General features: G+C 34.1%; 1 protein-coding gene across 1 annotated transcript; it reads right to left on the bottom strand.

Annotated features, from left to right (window-relative positions):
• Positions 1 to 10,019: 10,019 nt before the first annotated feature.
• Positions 10,020 to 16,118, bottom strand: LOC104907547 (uncharacterized). The gene is made up of 5 exons (XM_048643185.2): positions 15,978 to 16,118; positions 13,178 to 13,250; positions 12,926 to 12,974; positions 11,569 to 11,692; positions 10,020 to 10,435 (listed from the first exon to the last, which is right to left on the bottom strand). The coding sequence occupies exons 1-5, from the start codon at positions 15,981 to 15,983 to the stop codon at positions 10,328 to 10,330; spliced, it is 360 nt and encodes a 119-aa protein (XP_048499142.1). The 5' UTR covers positions 15,984 to 16,118; the 3' UTR covers positions 10,020 to 10,327.
• Positions 16,119 to 19,626: the final 3,508 nt, after the last annotated feature.

The following is a 19,626-nucleotide window of genomic DNA, read 5'->3' as shown; positions in this document are numbered from 1 at the left end:
ATTCACTTTGAGAGACACTTTCACCTAAGTTCTTGGTCAAATGAATACTAGAATCATAGGAGAACTCACGGAACAACATCAAAGGAATTAAACTTTTTAAGCACCTTTTCCACATAATGAGACTGACTAAGGGAAATGCGACCGGAGATTTCTTAAGTCTTACTCCTAAAATCACATCAGCTTCTCCCAAATCTTTCATCTCAAACTTTGATGACAAGAAAAATTTAGTATCATTAACCACCTTTAAGTTGTTACCAAAAATCAGCATGTCATCCATATAAAGACATATAAGAACACAATATGATTCTATCAATTTGGAATACACACAGGAAGAGTAGAGTTGTTGACAATGAAGCCATTTGACACAACAGTACTATCAAATTTTTCATACCATTGTTTTGGTGCTTGTTTGAGACCATATAAGGACTTCCTTAACTTACACACTTTATCTTCTTGACCTTGTACCACGAAACCCTCAGGTTGAGACATGTAAATCTCCTCCTCTAAGTCACCATTTAGGAAAGCAGTCTTAATACCCATCTGATGTATAACTAAGTCATGAATAGCAACAAGAGCTAGTAGGGTCCTAATGGTCTTAGTCACAAGAGATAAGTGTTAAATTAATCTAGTCTTTCCTCTGAGTGAAGCCCCTAATGACAAGCCTAGCTTTAAACCTCTCAATAGTCCCATCAGGTCTCAATTTATTTTTAAAGATCCATTTACTATCTATGGTCTTTGATCCCTTAGGTAAGTCAGTTAACTCCCAAGTAGAGTTAGACACTATAGAATCTAACTCACTCTTGATGGCCTCTTTCCAAAAACTAGCATCCACAAATCTCATTGCCTCTTCAAAGGTATTTGGATCCTCTTCTATCATGAAAATAAAAACTAGTTCATCACTCAACAAGTCAACACAAGAACTTTTAGACAGAAAAGCAGTAACAAAATCAGAACCAAAGTCTTTTGCTACTCTAGGTCTTTTACATCTCCTAGGCTCTTCTACAACAGAAGAACTACTAGCATGCATGTCAACTGAAGTACTACTCAAAGTCAAATCAGCAAGAATATCACTAGTAGGTAGAACAACATCATTCGTAGAACAAGCTGATAAATCAACAGCAGGAGAAGAACAAGAAGGCACAGATGCAATATCACCCTTTTTCAAAGGAAAAACATGTTCAAAAAACTCAGCATCTCTGTATATCACTCAAAGTCATGAATCTATAAGCAACATGAGCATAGCCAATAAACACAGCATCAAAAGTCTTGGATCCAATGTTTGACTTCTTATAGTCAGGCAACCCAACTTTAGCTAGACACCCCCACACTCTAAGGAAACTCAAGTTCGGAGGATAACCCTTCCATATTTCATAAGGGGTCTTATCTAACTTTTTGTGAGGTACTCGGTTAAGAACATGACAAGCTGAAAGAACTGCTTCCCCCTACATTTCATCAGGCAACCCAGAAGTTACAAGCATAACATTCATCATATTTTTCAAGGACCTATTTTTCCGTTCAGCTATACCATTTTGTTGAGGTACATAAGGAGCACTAAGTTCATGAAAGATACCCAATTTCTCACAATGGTCATTCAAAGTGAAGTTCTCATACTCTCTACCCTTATTAGACTTAACCCTCTTGATTTTCCTATCAAGTTGGTTTTCTACCTCGGCCTTATACTTTATAAAAGCTTCCCCTGCCTCATTTTTGGCTTTAAGAAGGTATAACTTAGTGAACCTCGAGTAATCATCAACAAAGGAAATATACCAAAATTTTCCTTCTCTACTTCTAGTGTTATGAAAATCAGCTAAGTCTGTATGAACCAATTCTAGAAGTTGTGTGGTCCTTTGAGTCACGGTTTTGCAAGGTTTCTTAGTAAATTTTGCTTCAACACAAACTGGACACTTAGAAAACTCTGTTGAGAACAGATTGGGAATTAAATCTAAGCTCCTTATTCTCTTAATAGAAGTAACATTCACATGCCCTAATCTACCATGCCATAAATTTAAAGACTCATCAATATAAGCTGAACCACAAGCAGTTTTGCTAATAGCAGGAACAACACAGAAGAAACAACATTCAAAATAAATAAACCCCACTTAAATACCCTTTCCCCAAAATCTTTGTCATATGATCTATGCTTAGAGCTAAACAAAAATATGTGAAAATTTCGTTATATAGTCATAAAGGTGTTATAAAATAAAGTCAGCTTAAGTTGAATGATCACCATTGTTATAAAATAAAGTCAGCTTAAGTTGAATGATCACCATTATTGTATTATAAACGAAAGTTCAGATTATGTTAAATTCTCAAAGTGCACCACATATATGAAAAGTGATGTTCTTTTTTCCTCTTAATAATATTGAAGAACTTCATATATTACAAGACGAATAAAATCCAAATCAAAAGAAACAATGGTCCTATTTGATAAAGAGAGGTTTGAGACAGTTTTTTTATCAGGAAAAGAAAACTAGGAGATGTTTACACAAGAGATACCACCTAAAGCACCCATGCATAAGGATGGTTACAACAAGCTTCAAGTATAAAAATATATAGAAGAAATTAGCGCACAAAGAAATACGAGTAGATGCTCTGTCGCGGCAACACACTATCTCCCCGTGACCAACTAAAGACAATTTCTTAAAATCTTTCACAGAGGGAAAGACAAACACCAACGAAAATGAATAAGCTCCCAAATCTTCTCAAGACAACCGTAATTACTTGAGACCACAACAATCTAACCACTAATCTAACAAACTAAAAAACAAGAACTAACTAAAAACATAAAATATAAACTAGAAAAGAAAAATAAATCCAAAAAAATAAGGACTACATAAAAGCTATCATTCGGCAGAGCCGTCGCAAACATCACCAACCATCGCGAACATGACCCACCGGGAATGAACACCAGCGATGCGAACACCCATGACCCACCGCGAACGACCACCAGCGATGCGAACACGATCTACCGTGAACACGAACATCAGCGAAGCGAAACCCCTCGACCCACTGCGATGCGCCAAGAAGGGGAACATTCGAAAATTTACCTACCGTAAAGGATAGGCTAGAGGAGTAGAAGACAAGATAAGCAATGGAAGTGGATAGAACAAGAAGGATGAGAAGAGGGAGGAGGCTAGGGATTCAATTTCAGAAGAAATTAAATTGGGGCTAGGGTTTCAATTTTAGAAGAAATTGAATTGCGGCTAGAGTTTCGAGAGAGAAGGGGAAGCCCCTCTCTCTAGAAAATGTTTTTCGAAATTTTCATCAAATACATATAGGTTAGGGGTAAAATTAGAGATCTGAGCTCATATTAAAGGATTTGATATGGGTGTTTGGTAAAAAGAAGTTTGAAATATGGGTGTTTGATAAAAAGAGGTTTGAAATAGCTTTTTGGATCCGAAAAGCTATTTTTGAAAAAAATTGGGGGAGGAGCTTTTTTTTCATAATTTTGTTTTCATTTATTCCATAACCACCAATTGCCAATTGTTGGTTACATTCTGCTACATGCAGCGGATAATGCCTCTATTAAGGACTGACTACTAAGAAGATGAAATACATAAAGTCAACCATATTAATTCAAACTACACAAAGGTCGACTGAATTAGCGTGGTGGCATGAAGAAAGGGGATGAATCTACATCCAGGCTATGAAATCATCGCTTCGCTGAAGTCCTTGCTTGGCCATAATGTCTGCCACAATATTTGATTCACGTCTTTTATGGATAATGTGAATGCCCTTGTCACTTGATAAAGCATTGCAGATGAAATTGATGATGAAGGTGAGGTTTCATGGTCCTTTAGAGGCACCTGTACACCAGTTCACTACATTCTTGGAATCAGATTCCACTATCAAATTATTATTCCACAAGTGAGGATGAGCAAGGAATAACTTTAAGGCTCGATGGATTGCTAAAACCTCCGTGTGATTGATTTTCACACATGGAATGAGGCTGGAAAACACACAAATGAAATGTCCAAACTGATCTCTTAGCACTCCTCCAATGGCAGATTTGAGGAGTAGTGGATTCAGAGATGCATCGACGTTCCACTTCAAATATCCATTGGATGGGGAGGAGCTTTTTTTTATATTAGCAGTTTAATGATCGATTGGAGAAATTACATTTATGTCCTAAAGATTTATAAAATTGCTATCCTTACCAAGGTCGTAAACCTATCACGAGTTCTTATTTTTCTTTATCTGAATTTTCTTATTCTTGTAATTTTTTATTAATCTTGCATCCGTCTTGACTTTCAATCTTTGATTTTTTTTTGCTCATATCTTTGCTTATTTTATCCTTCAATGGTGAATATACCCAAATAATCAGGAGAAAAAAGAAACCAAGTGAATATTATTATATCTTATAAACTCTATTTGGGTTATTCTCTGTTATGCTTTTTTTGTTTTATTTTTTATTTAAAAAATAAATTTGGATTTAGATGGAACCAAAGAAAAACAGTGACAATATTGATTTTGCTAATAGAGCAAAATAAATAAAAAAAGTTTTTTCTAGAGAGAGAGGCTCTGCCTTCTCTCTCGAAAAAACCCCTTAGCTCCCCAAAAGAAAACCCTAACCCCCAAATCAATTTCTTTAGAATTTGAAACCCTAGCCTCCTCTTTCTTCTCTTCCTCCTAGATCTAGTCATTGTTATGGCTTAGCTTTGTCTACTAGACCAATTATTCTTGTCCTTAGTCGGACTCTTGGTTCTCTAGCCTCTTAATTTGCTTTCGCCATTTCTAAAATCAGTCAATTTGGGAATGGTTGTTCGCGGTGTGGGTTCAGTTCGTTCGTGGTGGTTCGTGAGTTTTCACGTCGCCTATCTCCGTGGTTGGCGACGATTCAAGGTATGGTGGTCACTTTGTGAAGGTTTTGGAGCTATCTCAACTTTTGTGGTGTTTGTCTCGCCCCGCGTGACGCGTTTAACTATTGGACCAGGGGTGAAGGTGTTAGCCGCGGCGGAGCTTCCACAAGTGTTCCTTTGTGCTCCTTTCTCTTCTTCTCGTTTACCTTGCTGTTTGTACGTTGTACCTTGTAACCATCCTTCGGGATGTTTTAGGGGGTATCTCTTGTTGTAGGCACCTCCTAGCTTTCTCTCCTCATAAAAAAAAAATAAAGAACTTGGAGGCAGGTGAACAATCTTACTTGGACTAATTGTTATAGGGAAGCCCAAATTTTGATATGTAAATTCGGGATGGAGAAAACTGATGCTATGGTGGAATCTAGAAACATAAGAGAGATGCCATTAATGAATAATAAAGCGCACACACATATTGGATTATATAGATGTGGTTTAAATTGTTATATATTAGTATGTTATATTTTCAATACATATTCACTAAAAATATTTATTTTATAAACAATAAAAGGTATAATAATAAATTATGCTCATGCCTTTATTAATATATATGCAAATTATCAACTCATAAATTTGAATAGTTTAAAAATCTAAAATAATGATTAATATTGAATTATATAGATGTGGTTCAAATTAATATCTATGATTAGTATGCATGCGTCTTATTCCCCATATATATTCACCAAACAGATTTATTTTGTAAACAACAAGAAGTACAAGAGTGGAAATTATGTCCATGTCCTTGTTAATCATTTTACACAATGAAGTAACAATTATCTATCAACTACTTACCAAACACCTTTACACAAACATTTAATTATGGTACCCGATTTTTTACTGTCTTAATTATTAACGGTCAATCCCACATAAGTCCTTTATTATGCTATGATTTTTTGTAGAAAACTTGAAGTAGCCAGCCTTTTAATTTATATGAATAGGGAGAGATGTATTTAATAAATTATTTTAAAATCAAATTTAAGAAAAAATCATTTAAAATATTAATGACTTCACAATTCATATATACTACTATAAGGCCTTTTAGAAAACTAGTCTTTTGTAGCATGAAATAGGGGTCGTGTTTAGGTTAAGAGGGCCGAACGTATGAAACTCGTCTCCTCTTATGTTCTAAAAAATTGGATCTTATTGATGTATTACTTTCTATTTTTAAGTAATCATAATTATTTAAAAAAAAGTTAACATGCAATTTACACACCATACACATTCAATTAATTTTATTAAAGAGGACCAATTAATTTCATTAAATTTGCATTATGTACTAATGATTGCACGACTGAAATTCACTCATGAATAATTCGATAAGTGTCTGATCCTAAATGACAAATTCTACTAGGTATGGAAAAAGAATAGATCAAAATATAATTAAACCGAACTATTTGGGTTGAGGTATCACACCAATTAGTGATACTGATTAGCTTTTTGATAAGGACTTAAAATAAAAGATTTATTTGAATTGAGGTAATAACTCTAATTAGTGATATCATTTTTCCTTTTGAATTAGGTCTTATAATAAGAAATTTGCCTCCCAATTAAGGACTTTTGGATCGATATGATTTGTAAAATTTTCTTTTTTTATTTTTATAAAAGAGTGCATCTTAAGTGTAACATGTCACAACATAACTTATTGTGTGTAACATGCATAATGACATAAATATTAGCATGAATGTCATAAATTATACAAGTAATGATATAAATCTAATATTATTTTATCATTTATTTCATGTGATTTGAGTATTTTTTTTTTTAACAAAAGAATCGGTAATTTGTACGTTGTTACACCATAAATTACGTTGTTACACCATAAATTATGGTGGAACAGTTACATCCAAGAATTCATGTTAAGGAAATTATTAATAATTTTCATTCAAGACTATTAATTCATTTGGAATAGAATAATCAATTTGAAGCAGGGTTTAGAGGTTATGTATTTGGCTTAGTGGAATTTGACCTTATAAAATGAGACACTTATATATTGCCCAAAATCTAATAGGATATACATAATTACTCATCTAATTATGTCAAATTGTATAATGGATCCATTTTATGATTATGGAGAACATATAATTTTATAAATTCATAAGTTGGATCCCATACAATCTAACTTAGCTACATTTGCAATTTTCTCTTCTAGTTGTGATCAGGATGGAGCCAGGATTCTTAATCAGGATTAGCATAAAAAGCTACTCCCTCCGTCCTATAATATAGTGCTTACTTCATTTTTGGTGGATCAAACTTTAAAAATTTTGACCGAATATTCTCATTTGTATATATAAAAAAACATATTCATGTGTGATCTTGTTAGATTTGACTCAATGTGTAGTTTCATAATATCAACTTTTTATTAATACAGAATTGAAGATATTAAAGGACAAAGTTACGTCTTGGAGACCGTGTAAAAAAGAAAGAAGCACTATATTATGGGACGGAGAGAGTACCAAATAGCGGTTATGATACTGAAACATAATTCACGTTAAACACTTATAACCTTTTTTTTAAAAAAATATGGCATGATTGGTATAGGAAAATATTTCCCGTGACTATTTAATTTTTTCAATTGTACTTGAAAGTTTGGGCTATTGGAAATGGGTTATTTGGTGCTAATTTGTCTCTATTCATACCAATTATATAATGTTTTATATTAATTCATGGATGGTGTTTAATTGGTATAAAAAGTAGTGCAATTTGTACTACTGATGGTACGAAAATGTGCTATTATGTTACTAACTTTAACAACATATCAACTTTTCATTATATTGTTAGTAGTACAGTTAAACTGATAACATCATAACTATCATAAATCATTTATTAATAAGGGCTAACTTTTGTTAACTAATGTCATTAGCCGAGGAAAAAACTACCATGCCCCTATCTAAACAAGTCCCTCCATGACTTTCCTTATTTTTTTATAGTAGTAATGAGAATTTATGCTACTTGGAATTTACAAGTGTATTTGATACTTTGAGGAAGATGGAAAATATAAGGGGATAAAAAGGAGAAAAGGGGAGAAAAGGCAAAAAGGAGGGGGAAAAAAAAGAACTAGTGATGGAAAATTATGCTAGGCGAGAATCGAACTTGGGGAGATGGAAAATCATAAATGAAAATGGAGATCAACCATGAACCAACCACTGCGAACGCTTACTATACCAATATACATTGCTGGTTTATTTTATACTAGTCTTACATGCACGCAATGCGTGCGATAATGTTTGACAACAAATGAAGTAGAAAATAAATTAATTGGGTAGAAAAACTATTTTAATATTTTGTTTTCTCAAAAAACTAATGTTCAGTTTAAATATCCTATTTCCCCCCTCTTTTCATTCAAATAAAATAGTTAGTTATCCTCTATTTTTTTTCCCTTTTATTTATTTTTTCTATTTTTTGGTGTCCCCCATGTGTTGCCTTATATAATAGAGATATTCTATTTTTCTTCCATTTTTTTCCCAGCCAAGTTTTTTAATTTTTTTTTACTACCAAATAGATCCGCCCCTGATTGTGATAGGTCATATTAGTTATATATTATGGTATATTAAGTGTATCATATACTTGCAATATTTTAATATTGGTTGCGCATTTTGTTTACATAAGTGACTTGTGTGAGAATATTTATTAAAATCATGAATAAGTATCTAATGAGTGTTATAACAACTATTATTTGTTCATATCCAATTTTATTTTATATTCTCAAAATTCATGTATATGTTTGCTCTATGAACAACTATAATGGCAAACTACAACCACTTGTAGCTTTGTGTGCCACATCGGATTTTCAAACTACAACATTCCCAAGCTACTACTTCTCCCAATGGAAAACTACAACCAATATGAAATGAAAAGTAAAAGCTTAAAGTGAAAAGTGGAAGTGGAGCCTACAAAGAGTGAACAAAACAAGTAGTTTTGTGGAGCTACTTGGCTTCCCAAAGCAACAAGTTTCCTTTCATTCCAACAACATAGCTAGTAGCTCCAACTCTTTAATATTTGCAAGCTAGGACTTATTTATTGTCCGCTGGAGCTGCTCTTAGTTAGGAGGAGAGGAAAGAGAAGTATAGACTTGATCTAACTTTGTCCACCATTGTACATGGAGTAAATTTTGCTGTATATGCATCAAAGTTGGTTAGAGACTAGAGTCACAACAAAATATATAGCCTCTCTAACCTGAGATGAAAACTAAATCTCCAAAAGAAGCTCTACTATGTCAAGCACCACCTAGACGCCCCCCAGAGACTTTAGTAGAAAAGAGCGTGCTACCCCTGAAGAGGGAGGTTATGTGTCTCCATCAGTGTTACCTAGTTCGCTATCTAATTCGCTTTTTGAATTCGCCAATTCGCCCAAAATGAGCCAAAAATGAACCAAAACCGACCATAATTCGCTTTTCTCAACTCGCGATTCGCGGGGGAATTAGGGAATTAGGTAACACTGGTCTCCATTGAAGTGGTGTTCAAGGGAACTCTAGAGAAATACCTGACTTCATTCATTATTTGCTCATACTAAATTCTACTCAGCTGCAAATTATAAGCCCCGAAAATTCGTTACAAACACACTCAAATATTAGATCATGATATTTCTTCAATTAAGGAAGACAGACTAAATAGAACTGAATTGTAGACAAACCTGCAATTTTTAATGGGGGAGAAGCAGTTACATGCAATTTTTCCGCCTTGTCAATTTCTTGTCTCTTTCGTACATTTGTTCTCATGGCCGTGCAGCAATCCACCCATACTTGTATCAGTGGTTTGCAAATCAAAACTATAAGGTGCATCGTATTCTTCCCTGCTATGCATCAGCTAAACAGAAACACAATCATAAAATGTTCTACTCTACTGTGTCTTACTTCTTGATTCCGTTACTTGTAGCTAACTGTTCTGATTTCTGACTACAGATACAACTAAATTGTGAAAATGGAGGTTTCACGACGGACTATTCTGGTAGTAGCACTGCATTGCATACTTTTTAATGTACAAAACATCGTGTTTTAACTTTGTATATTAAATTATGAAAAAAGTAGCTATTCTTCAGTTTTCTTTTAATCTGAACACTTAATTTTTTATACTATTACGTACTCTACTTTAACTCTGTTAGGATAATAGTTCAACTTTACTATTTTTATTATTTTATACCATCAGTTATGTAGGAAACTTGCTAGACGAATCAAGGAAAAGAGAACATATAATTAAAGTTCAAAAAGAAAGCCTGATGAAAGCAGTATATTTACATCACAACTTCACAATCTATACATAACTCCATCATTGTTGTTACAGATCAAACGTATATACTCCATAAAGATAAAGAAATTCAAGTATATCTTTATGAATAAAAACCCAATTAATTAGCCAAAATAAATGAGAAGTAAAGAAAAAAAGAAAGCCATAACTTTACATATGATTTCAGAGATAAGCTAAATCAGCCATAACATAAATCCGTATGGTCGGCAATATCTTGCTAGGCCAAGTTTTAATCTAGAGTACTGGTTCTTCCTTGTCACCTTCATGACTTACCTGATGGGTATTATCTTCAATGGTCTCTTCTGAAGTGGTCACAGTGGAAGAATTTTTGAGCTGCTCCAACTGCAGAAGACAGAACAGTATTCTCCATCAGTAGCTAATTTCTGCTATATGCTGATGGCCTTTAGTTGGGTTGTAAGTATAAATTGAAGGAAACCTAATAAACTACTTCATGTAATCTTTTTTTTTAAGGTCAAACTGTACAAATTGTTGCACTATTCACATACCCCACTTTGATCATTTTTTTTCACTTAATAGTTTAAAACAAATGTTATTACATAAAAAGGGCTATTCAAGTAATATTGATTTATGTTTTCATAATGTCAAGCGTTTGCAATTTTTACTGCTAAAAGATAGTTAAAGATACTTAAAAGATCAAAGTTCTATGTGAAGGAAAACATGAAAGTCAATATGGAACAATTATTTACAGAGTATAAGAAAGCACTATCACATAGGTTTTGTTCGATTCATACAGTGTATTTTTTAATGTATATAGTTTTTACAATTTTCTGTAGTACATAATTTAAGATATTGACAGTCAAAAGTATGGTTTCAAGAGTACAATTGTGAAATAGCAAATGGTAGAAGTAAAAGAAAAAAGAAGTATGTTAGAGACAATACTTTCAAGAATCTATAGTAATGCATGTTATGCATCTCCACCCCACCCACCTACCTTGAAAAAGAAAAGAAAAGAAGAAAAAGTATCTTCATTATCATCTAATGCTTCCCTCCATGATAATTAGTCTCCAGACTAGGATGAACTAATAATTATAATGAGAGGGCAAAAAAGCATGGCATCGTATACGAGCAGATTGAAAAATTCATTTATCTCTAGAGGTTGACATCAAGATTATGCTACTAGATGGGTGAGCCAAATTAGATGAATTGCCATGTAAGCCATAAAAAGTCATATACTTGCTTTCCAGCAGAGTCAGCATTTATAAGGCTGAGAACTGGAGAAGAGAAGGAACCAGAGCAAACTATGACAGATTGACAGATCTAGAACTAGCAAGACTTGCATGCATTCTGCCGGTGGAGCTGATATAATTACAATAACTAAAGAAAGAGTGAGGTTATTTGGCTAAATTGTAGCAAACTCAAGTTGTACTCTGTGTAGGCCCTGAACCTTTCTTACCTCATATTTAGCTAGCTAAAAATTCAGCAAATTAGAGATTTTCTTACAGAAAGGGCAATACCTGCTTACAAGTCTCTTGATGAGTGGCAAGAAGATCATTGTATTTTGCCTGTAGGTCAGACATCTCAGCTTTAAGCTTCTCATATTCAGCAACAGTAGGGCCCCCCAATTTTTGTTGTACGAATCTGAGAAATCAAATTTATGAGGCATTAGGGTTCATGCTTGTACGTAAAAATATGCTCATACATATGTTATAGACTTATAGTAGAGACTTGGGATGAGAACTCAGTTTCAATCTCATCTACAAGAAATTATATCACTTCATAGTTGTCATAAAAAATCAAACAGGTGACCAATGACATACATACGTATAGCTCCCAAGAGAGCTCATATAGTTGGCACCTAGGTGTCTTTCCCACACAACTCAGATTTTGAACCCAATCTGAGCATCTAATACGTATCTTGCCATTCACCCCTAATAGCACTAGAGAGAAGCAAATTGAGGATGAGGATATTTGTAATTATGGACTATCACAAGCGATATACTTTTGGTTCAAACAGCAGACTCCATCCTTTCGGATAGAGACTTCAATACTGTGAATGTTGCATTCACCCATGAGTCTATTACAACAAAAGCAAGTGACAAAATAATGATAAGAAAAGAAAAATTAGAATTGATCTAAAGTGAAGTGAAATTGTGATCAACAGCTTATGGAGCTTTTTAGCATTAACAGATAGACCAATGCTTCATATGAAGTTGGCCAGAATGTAGAATAAAGATTCCTGACACAACACCTGATGATAGCATGGTCTATGGATAGAAATTTATTTCAGTATCACAACAGCTTCAACCTTCTATAGTTCTATCTTAATCCATCAGCAGATCGCAGATTGAGTTGGAGGCAAGTTCCTGTTGTCACAGAGTTATGCAGATAATAATTACACCCCCCCCCCCCCCCCCCCATCCCCCAAACCGAAGCCCACAAACCAGCCCAAAAAATCAAAAGACTGATATGGCCAGTTTTTCCTCCAACAGAAAATTCATCATCTTCCACTCAGGTAAATGTATTTTTGGTCTTAGTTTATGTAACCTGATAAGGAGTAAAGCACATTTATGTGGGATTTTCAACATTCTTCTTTCCTATTCAAAAGAATAGTTGCCAAAAGGCATCAAGGTGCCAAACTGATAGCACCATGTTATCAGAAGAGAACCAATCACTACCTTGCTTATAGGATGTTTAGTTTGGAAAGGACCACATTGTATACCATTATTCTACCATAAAAACTTATGGTGGAAGTCAAAAGTTCGAAGTGAATGTAGATCCCACAGGAAAGGGCAAGGAGTACAATATATAATGATCCCTGAAGTCGACAATAATCAACAAGCAAACCAAGACAAAGAAATTGGAGATGCTTACTCGACAGCGGAGCTAGGCTTGCTATTTTGCTCATACAATGCAACAAGAACTACAAAAATGGTAAGAGGAGAAGTTTAGCATGATAAACTTTTATGCATGAAAATCAATAGCTTAGCCAATTTGGATGGATCTTGTGTGTTTTCGTCCAAGTGTACATATGTATTATGTATATAAATTGTATATATACATAATGTATGTTCGTCTTTTGAGTGAATATAGGTAAATCATAGATGCATAGGTAGCAATAAGAACCTTTGGTTAGAGCATCAACAACACCGCTTGATTCTAAGTACTTCCTAAAGGCTTCCCTTTTTGCTTCTTTTTCCTGCAAAGAGCATGTATGGTTGGAATCAGTTGGATAATACAATGTTCGACTAAGTAATCTATCTTTATTTTTAGGGTATTCACTAAGTAATTTCATCTATTTTTTTAGTTTGACAAGAACAGAGCCATATATGTTATCATAAGGATGACTACAAACCATACAAAATGTTCCTCAAACTATATCAACAAAATTTTAGAAAATGTAGAGAAAATTTAATAATCCTAGGATTCAAGGTACAACTAAGGCAAAATATATAATCTAGAAGGTGGATTTAGGGACTTTATGTTCTAAAGTAAATGAGATATCTAGAACTTTGCCTTTGTTGTACCTACTTTTACGTGCACTGTGACTTTGGTGTATAATAGACTTTCATGTAAATAAATCATTTGCTGCAAATTCTATTAGTTTCCACAGCAGTAAACATTTAACATCATCACAAATGTGCAAGATTGCAGGAAGAAAAGGCAGAGAAAACTGATATTGGGTTTATCATTTTAGCTTGCTCCCATGAAAGAGGAGTGTTACATCTTTGACACGTTTAAGTAAAGTTTCATCCCAGGACCAGTTGATAGTGAGACAACTCCCTAGGCTCATGACACAATTTTTATAACTCCTGTTCTCCAATACAAGGAAGACTCACATGTGCACAGTCTAAACACTTCTCGTCACAGAAAAAATCCTCAGATTTTTGAGAGAATAACAAAATTAGGCTTGGGTTGTACCCACAGAATAAAAACTCAGCCGTTCCAGTACGTAACGCTTATTTTATAACCTATTTTGAATATGCCATTATGTAACGCCGCAATGAAAATCATGACATTATTACCTCGATGTTCGTTATGTAACACTGACTCGCCGTGTTAGAACTTTTCTTTACAATATGCCCGTTGCTTTTCAGGATTGGCCAAAAAAGAGAAAGGGAAAACATATATAGCAACTAGAAAAAACAACGTGCATACAAGATAGAAGGGAGAAGAAAGTGAGTTGGCCTTTGAAGTTGGATAATGTATATGAGTTAGCGTTTATTTATATGAATAATAGGATAAATAACTCATGTTTTAAGTAATTATGCATTCACCATATAGTATACATAATCCAAGCATATGATAAGTTTGGTCATATTAAGTTGAAGGTATACTTGTTAAACTTCGAATGCGAAATTCAGGTTAAAATCTTTTATGTACTTTTAAAAAAAATCATGCATTTAACCGAGTTCCATTCCATTCATCCATTAAAAGCCACTTCCGCATCATCGCAACCGATTACGCAAACGAGACAACAATTGTGCCCAAGAAGGAAGATGGGAGTCAAACCATTTAAAAGTCCAAGTAAAATTCCATCCTCAAACTATTGGCAATGGAAAGTGTAACTCCTAATACTTACAAAGTTTTCATCTTCTTCCCTCTTTCCTATGTAGGATGACTCACATGTACTTATGCATATATGGAACAATAAAATAAACTAAATTTTATCCATTTCTCAAGGCTTTTCTCAACCCACTTTTTCTTTTAGATGTTTGTGAAGGATATAGAGATCATGGAAAGAATTTACAAGCAGCTTTAGAGGGTACAAAACTAGTTACATTGACGGATGTATGATAGCAGATGTTCTTAGGATGATTTCGCAAGTTATGAGTTTGAAAGTGGAAGCTGGAAACCATTAATAAAAACAAGGGCGAAATTAATGTAAGAGATCAGAACTTAGCAACTAAGATCATCACACTAGAAGTATTAAACTTCAACAATTTACTATTGTGCCAAGTGCTAACTGCCATCAGTAAGGATGAATATAATGAGGGCGGGGTGGTTCCTGGAAAGAAGGCATACAGATCAATCTGATTGGCAAGGCAATAAGCATTCACTTTCACATTTTTATTTTAGAATTGAGCTCCATCTACCGTATAGCCACATAAGCACATTTGAGCAATGCCATTATGGCGGCTTTCACGCCAAAACTTAGCATACATTTCCACCTATTTATGCAGAGCAAACCTCAACCCAACCATTAACAAGTGAAAGGTTTCCCCAACATATTATCCTTCAAGCTATGCAGGATTCGCCGAAGGTTATGCGGATCCCTTACCACAATTGCCACCTACGGATTCCTAGTCAAAAATCTTTTATAAAAGTAGCGTGCAAGGAAGCATGATCAAGTCCAAAATAAGATTAAGCTCTAAGCAGAATTCCCTCTCACTCCACTAATTATCTCCATTCTTCCATACATAAAACGATCTACATATACTAAACATACAAATCTGGCTTAAATTTTCTACTTTGATGGGTATCAGCCATCTTATATACTCCTCTCCGATGGATCACCCAATATTATCATTAGCTCACAAAATGCAATAGTATTTATTTTCTCAATTTTGGGAAATTTCAGTGTTGAATTTACAATTATAGGGTTAGATTTGAAAGAGCATCCATAACAAGAAACCAGGTAAATCTTTGTCTTAACAAAAACGCATAATTCAGTACTTGCTAATCATTAAAATCTTTACACCACCAATCAGCTTTTCATAATTCTAGACGATAGTCATAGAAGAATATGAAATAAAATGCAGACAATATCAAGCAACATAATTAGAAAATCACAGTTACTGACAAATTAGTTGGTTAATTTGCAAAGTTAACCAATAAGAAATTAACAATATTGGATTTGCATATGAACCCAACATCAAATAATGAAAAATGAAGGTGCATTATCTGTAGCAGTGAGAAAGCTTACCATCATTCTAAAGTTCAGCGATGTAATATTCTCCTCCTCGTTTTCTTATTTTGCTTCCTGTTTTCTTTTTCTGGTGGAGTAGTTGCGGAGTTGAAGTGAATGGAGACTTGTGAGTTGTGAGTTGTGAGTTGTGAGTTGTGAGTTGAGAGTAGGGCTGACAATGATGCGAATCGAGCTCGAGTTTGACTAAACTCGACTCGAACTTGAAAACGCATACTCAAACTCGACTCGACTCGAAAACTCGCGAGTTTCAAATTTTCAAGCTCGAACTCGAACTTGAAACCTAAACTCGAACTTGAACCCGAGCTCGAACTCGTTTCAAGCTCGAACTCGAACTCGTTTCAAGCTCGAACTCGAACTCGTTTCAAGCTCGAACTTGAACTCGAACTCGTTTCAAGCTTTTTGGTCATTTGATATAGTTCTATTTTTTATAGAAGAAATTCTTTACTTTGCTATTTGGTCATTTTATATAATTTTTTTTCATTTTTTTTAAAAAGAAAAGTACAAGTATTTTTATAGAAAAAAATAAAGTCAAAATTTCTTTAAAAAAATTAAAAGTATATATATATATATATATATATATATATATATATATAATATATATATATATATATATATATATATATATATAAAATTTCATCGAGTATCTCACGAGTTTCTCGAGTCGAGTATTGAGTTGCTCGACTCGACTCGTTAACCTGCCGAGTCGAGTTCGAGCTCGAGTCGAGCTCACTCGAGTCGAGCTTTGACCGAGTTTTGACCGAGCCGAGTTCGAGTAGCTCACGAGATGTCTCAACTCATTGCCAGCCCTAGTTGAGAGTTAGAGAGTTGAGATGAGACCAAATGGAGAAATAATGGCAAAAGAATTAATACTTAAATAATTGAAATTTACAAGATAAATGGGACATTCTCACTAATAACCTCGAACTTTTCGAGTTTGTTATGGGTGGTATTAAGTGTTTTATATTCCCACCGTTAATCTTTAATTATTGTATTATTCTCAAATGTAATTTTATAGAGTAAAAAAAAACCTTTACTTTAGTTATAACTGATCTCTTGGCAAACAAACCAAGGTGTTTTTGGTCATTTTTTGTTAATATTAACCTCAATACCAAAATTACATTCAATTCCTTAGCCGACCAATTTTTAGATATGTAAACCAATTTAGACTTAAAATTTGATCCTTAAGGGTAAATAAGCCCCAAAAGTTTACCTGAGCAATATTTGTGGCATGCAAACCTAGGCAATTTTCAAGCACGTGAAGCGAGACATTTATTCAAATGAAAAGTTAACGAAACTAACAATTTTTTACTCTATGAGGTCATATTTGGGAATAAAACAATAATTGAGTGTTATTAGTGGGAATAAAAAAACTAAGAGTCACCAATGGAAAACTCGAAAAGTTCGAGGTCACCATTGAGAATCCCCTATTAAAAAGTGGTATAAAAAATCAACTATGACATGTTGGTATAAAAAAATTAGGTTTTTTTTGCCAAATTCAGGTCGTGTGGGGGTGATGAAAGCATTAACAGGGCGATCATGTACCAAAAAGAACGATTTTTATATTAACGATTTACATCAGGAAAGAAATAGTTAGTAACTTCAATATAAAAATAATAGATTTATTCAAGGAACCTCATGATTTTACCGTGATTGGGTCTGCGAGATTGACAATTTTCGGGACGAGCGACCGTGAAGTCTAAAGGAAAATATGCGTGTCTGAATGCATGCATGTGTTTGTACTTTGTAGAGAGAATTCGCAAGTGTTGAAGTCGTTGTGTTAAAGTGTGTAAATCGTATGAAAATTATATGAAAGAAAACCGTCCTTTCAATTCGGAAAATCACGCCTATATATAAGAAAACATATATTGTGTGTCAGGCGCAGGGTACGCCAAACGCAGGCCATGTATGACGCACAATCACACGTGTTAAATGCACATTGGTGCGTCTGACCCATAATACCCAATCAGCTTCGTACGTGGTACGCGCTTTAAAAAAGATAGAAAAGAAAAATATGCATCACGCAGAGGAGTGTGCCAGGCGGACGACTCTGTGTGACGTATGATACCACGTGTCAGGTGCAGATTGGTGCACCTGGCACAGGTGGACATTGGTGCGTCTAGCGCACGATGGTGCACGAGGTGCACCGTCTTGCTTTTTGACATGTTTTGATAACTATTTTAGAAAACGCTTCTTAATGATTTTCTTTTATCTTTTGACTCCGGAAATCTGATTTTAATTATGAAAATATCTTTGAAAATATTTATTTATTAAAATAAAATAATTAATTATCATTAATAATTAATTACCAGGAATAATTTTTTGGGCTTTTAAATAAGAATTTAACATTTTTCGAAATAGTTTTGGGATGGCTTTTCGATCTGACTGCTCTGTCCTTGGGTCAGACCAATTAATATCGCAGTTACATGTTTCATATATAATCGGATCCTTAAATGGGGAGACACGATTATGTGTCTACAAAATCTCCAAATTAGATTAAGTTTCAGGAAACCGAAAGCCAAAGTATACGATGTCGGGACAGAGAACGATTCTAAACTCTCTACAGTTTAGAACTGATGTATATATGTCGATCTATACTAAACAAAGTTAGTATGCAGGACAATAACCACAATGTAGCACCCTGACAACTCTCTATTTTTCATATTAAACTTATAGAATTATCAAAGTATTATTGCCCGTGTGATGACGTATCGGCTTATTCAGAATTTTGCCGCGGAAATAAATTAAGAACTTTGAAAACTTAGTAACTTAGTCAACCATAAGTTAACTCCAAAACAAAGCCAAAAGTCAACCAACTCAAAAGTCAAATATTCAAACCATAACTACAATCAAATATAAAAGTATTAAAACAAAACTCAAGGTTCCACGAAACCCGAACCCACCGATGCATCATCTTAAGACCTGGAATGGTCGATGCTTTATTGATGCTAAGAGACTGCTCACCAATTGCGTCATCACAGGATCAATAAGGCACAACCATGATCGACATACACAAAAGCATGCACGTAATCAGCAAACCTAAGTACTACATAATAAATAAAATATAAAACTTAACATGATACTAATAAGCATTAGAGCAGAGATAAATTTAAATAATAATATAGTAACATGATAGGTTGACTATATTGAACTTGACTCAACAACCAATAGGTTAACTAAAATTAGATTGAATAGAAAATAAAAAGAGTTGTACAAACTAAACTAGTCTTCAACTTAGAAGACGAAGTACGGGCGCGACTCTGTACTCCCACGATCAATGATATTGAGGTACTAATTAAATGAAATAGAACATAGTGATCAATCCGATTCCAAGAAAAGTCATGGGCTACCACCATGTACTCAAACTCATACTAGTCGAACACTTTAGACGTGCACAAGTTCAAAGCTTATTGCTATTAACTTTCTTGATATTGAGGTACTAATTAAATGAAATATTATTTTCATTGATTAGGTGGTATGATAATGATTAGTAAATATTTTTGAAAAAAGGTAAAATAGAAGAAGGTGTAGGATTGATTTTGACAAAATATAAGACAGGGAAGATTCGACTTCGATAGCAGGGAGAACATAGACATGCATGACGAATCTAACTCTATCATTACCAATTTTCTAGATGCACTTTTTTTTA

Source organism: Beta vulgaris, chromosome 4, assembly GCF_026745355.1.
Source record: "Beta vulgaris subsp. vulgaris cultivar EL10 chromosome 4, EL10.2, whole genome shotgun sequence".
Classification (NCBI taxonomy): Eukaryota; Viridiplantae; Streptophyta; class Magnoliopsida; order Caryophyllales; family Amaranthaceae; genus Beta; species Beta vulgaris.
The sequence above is the reverse complement of the archived record's forward strand: the minus strand, read 5'-3'. Positions and strand labels throughout refer to the sequence as shown.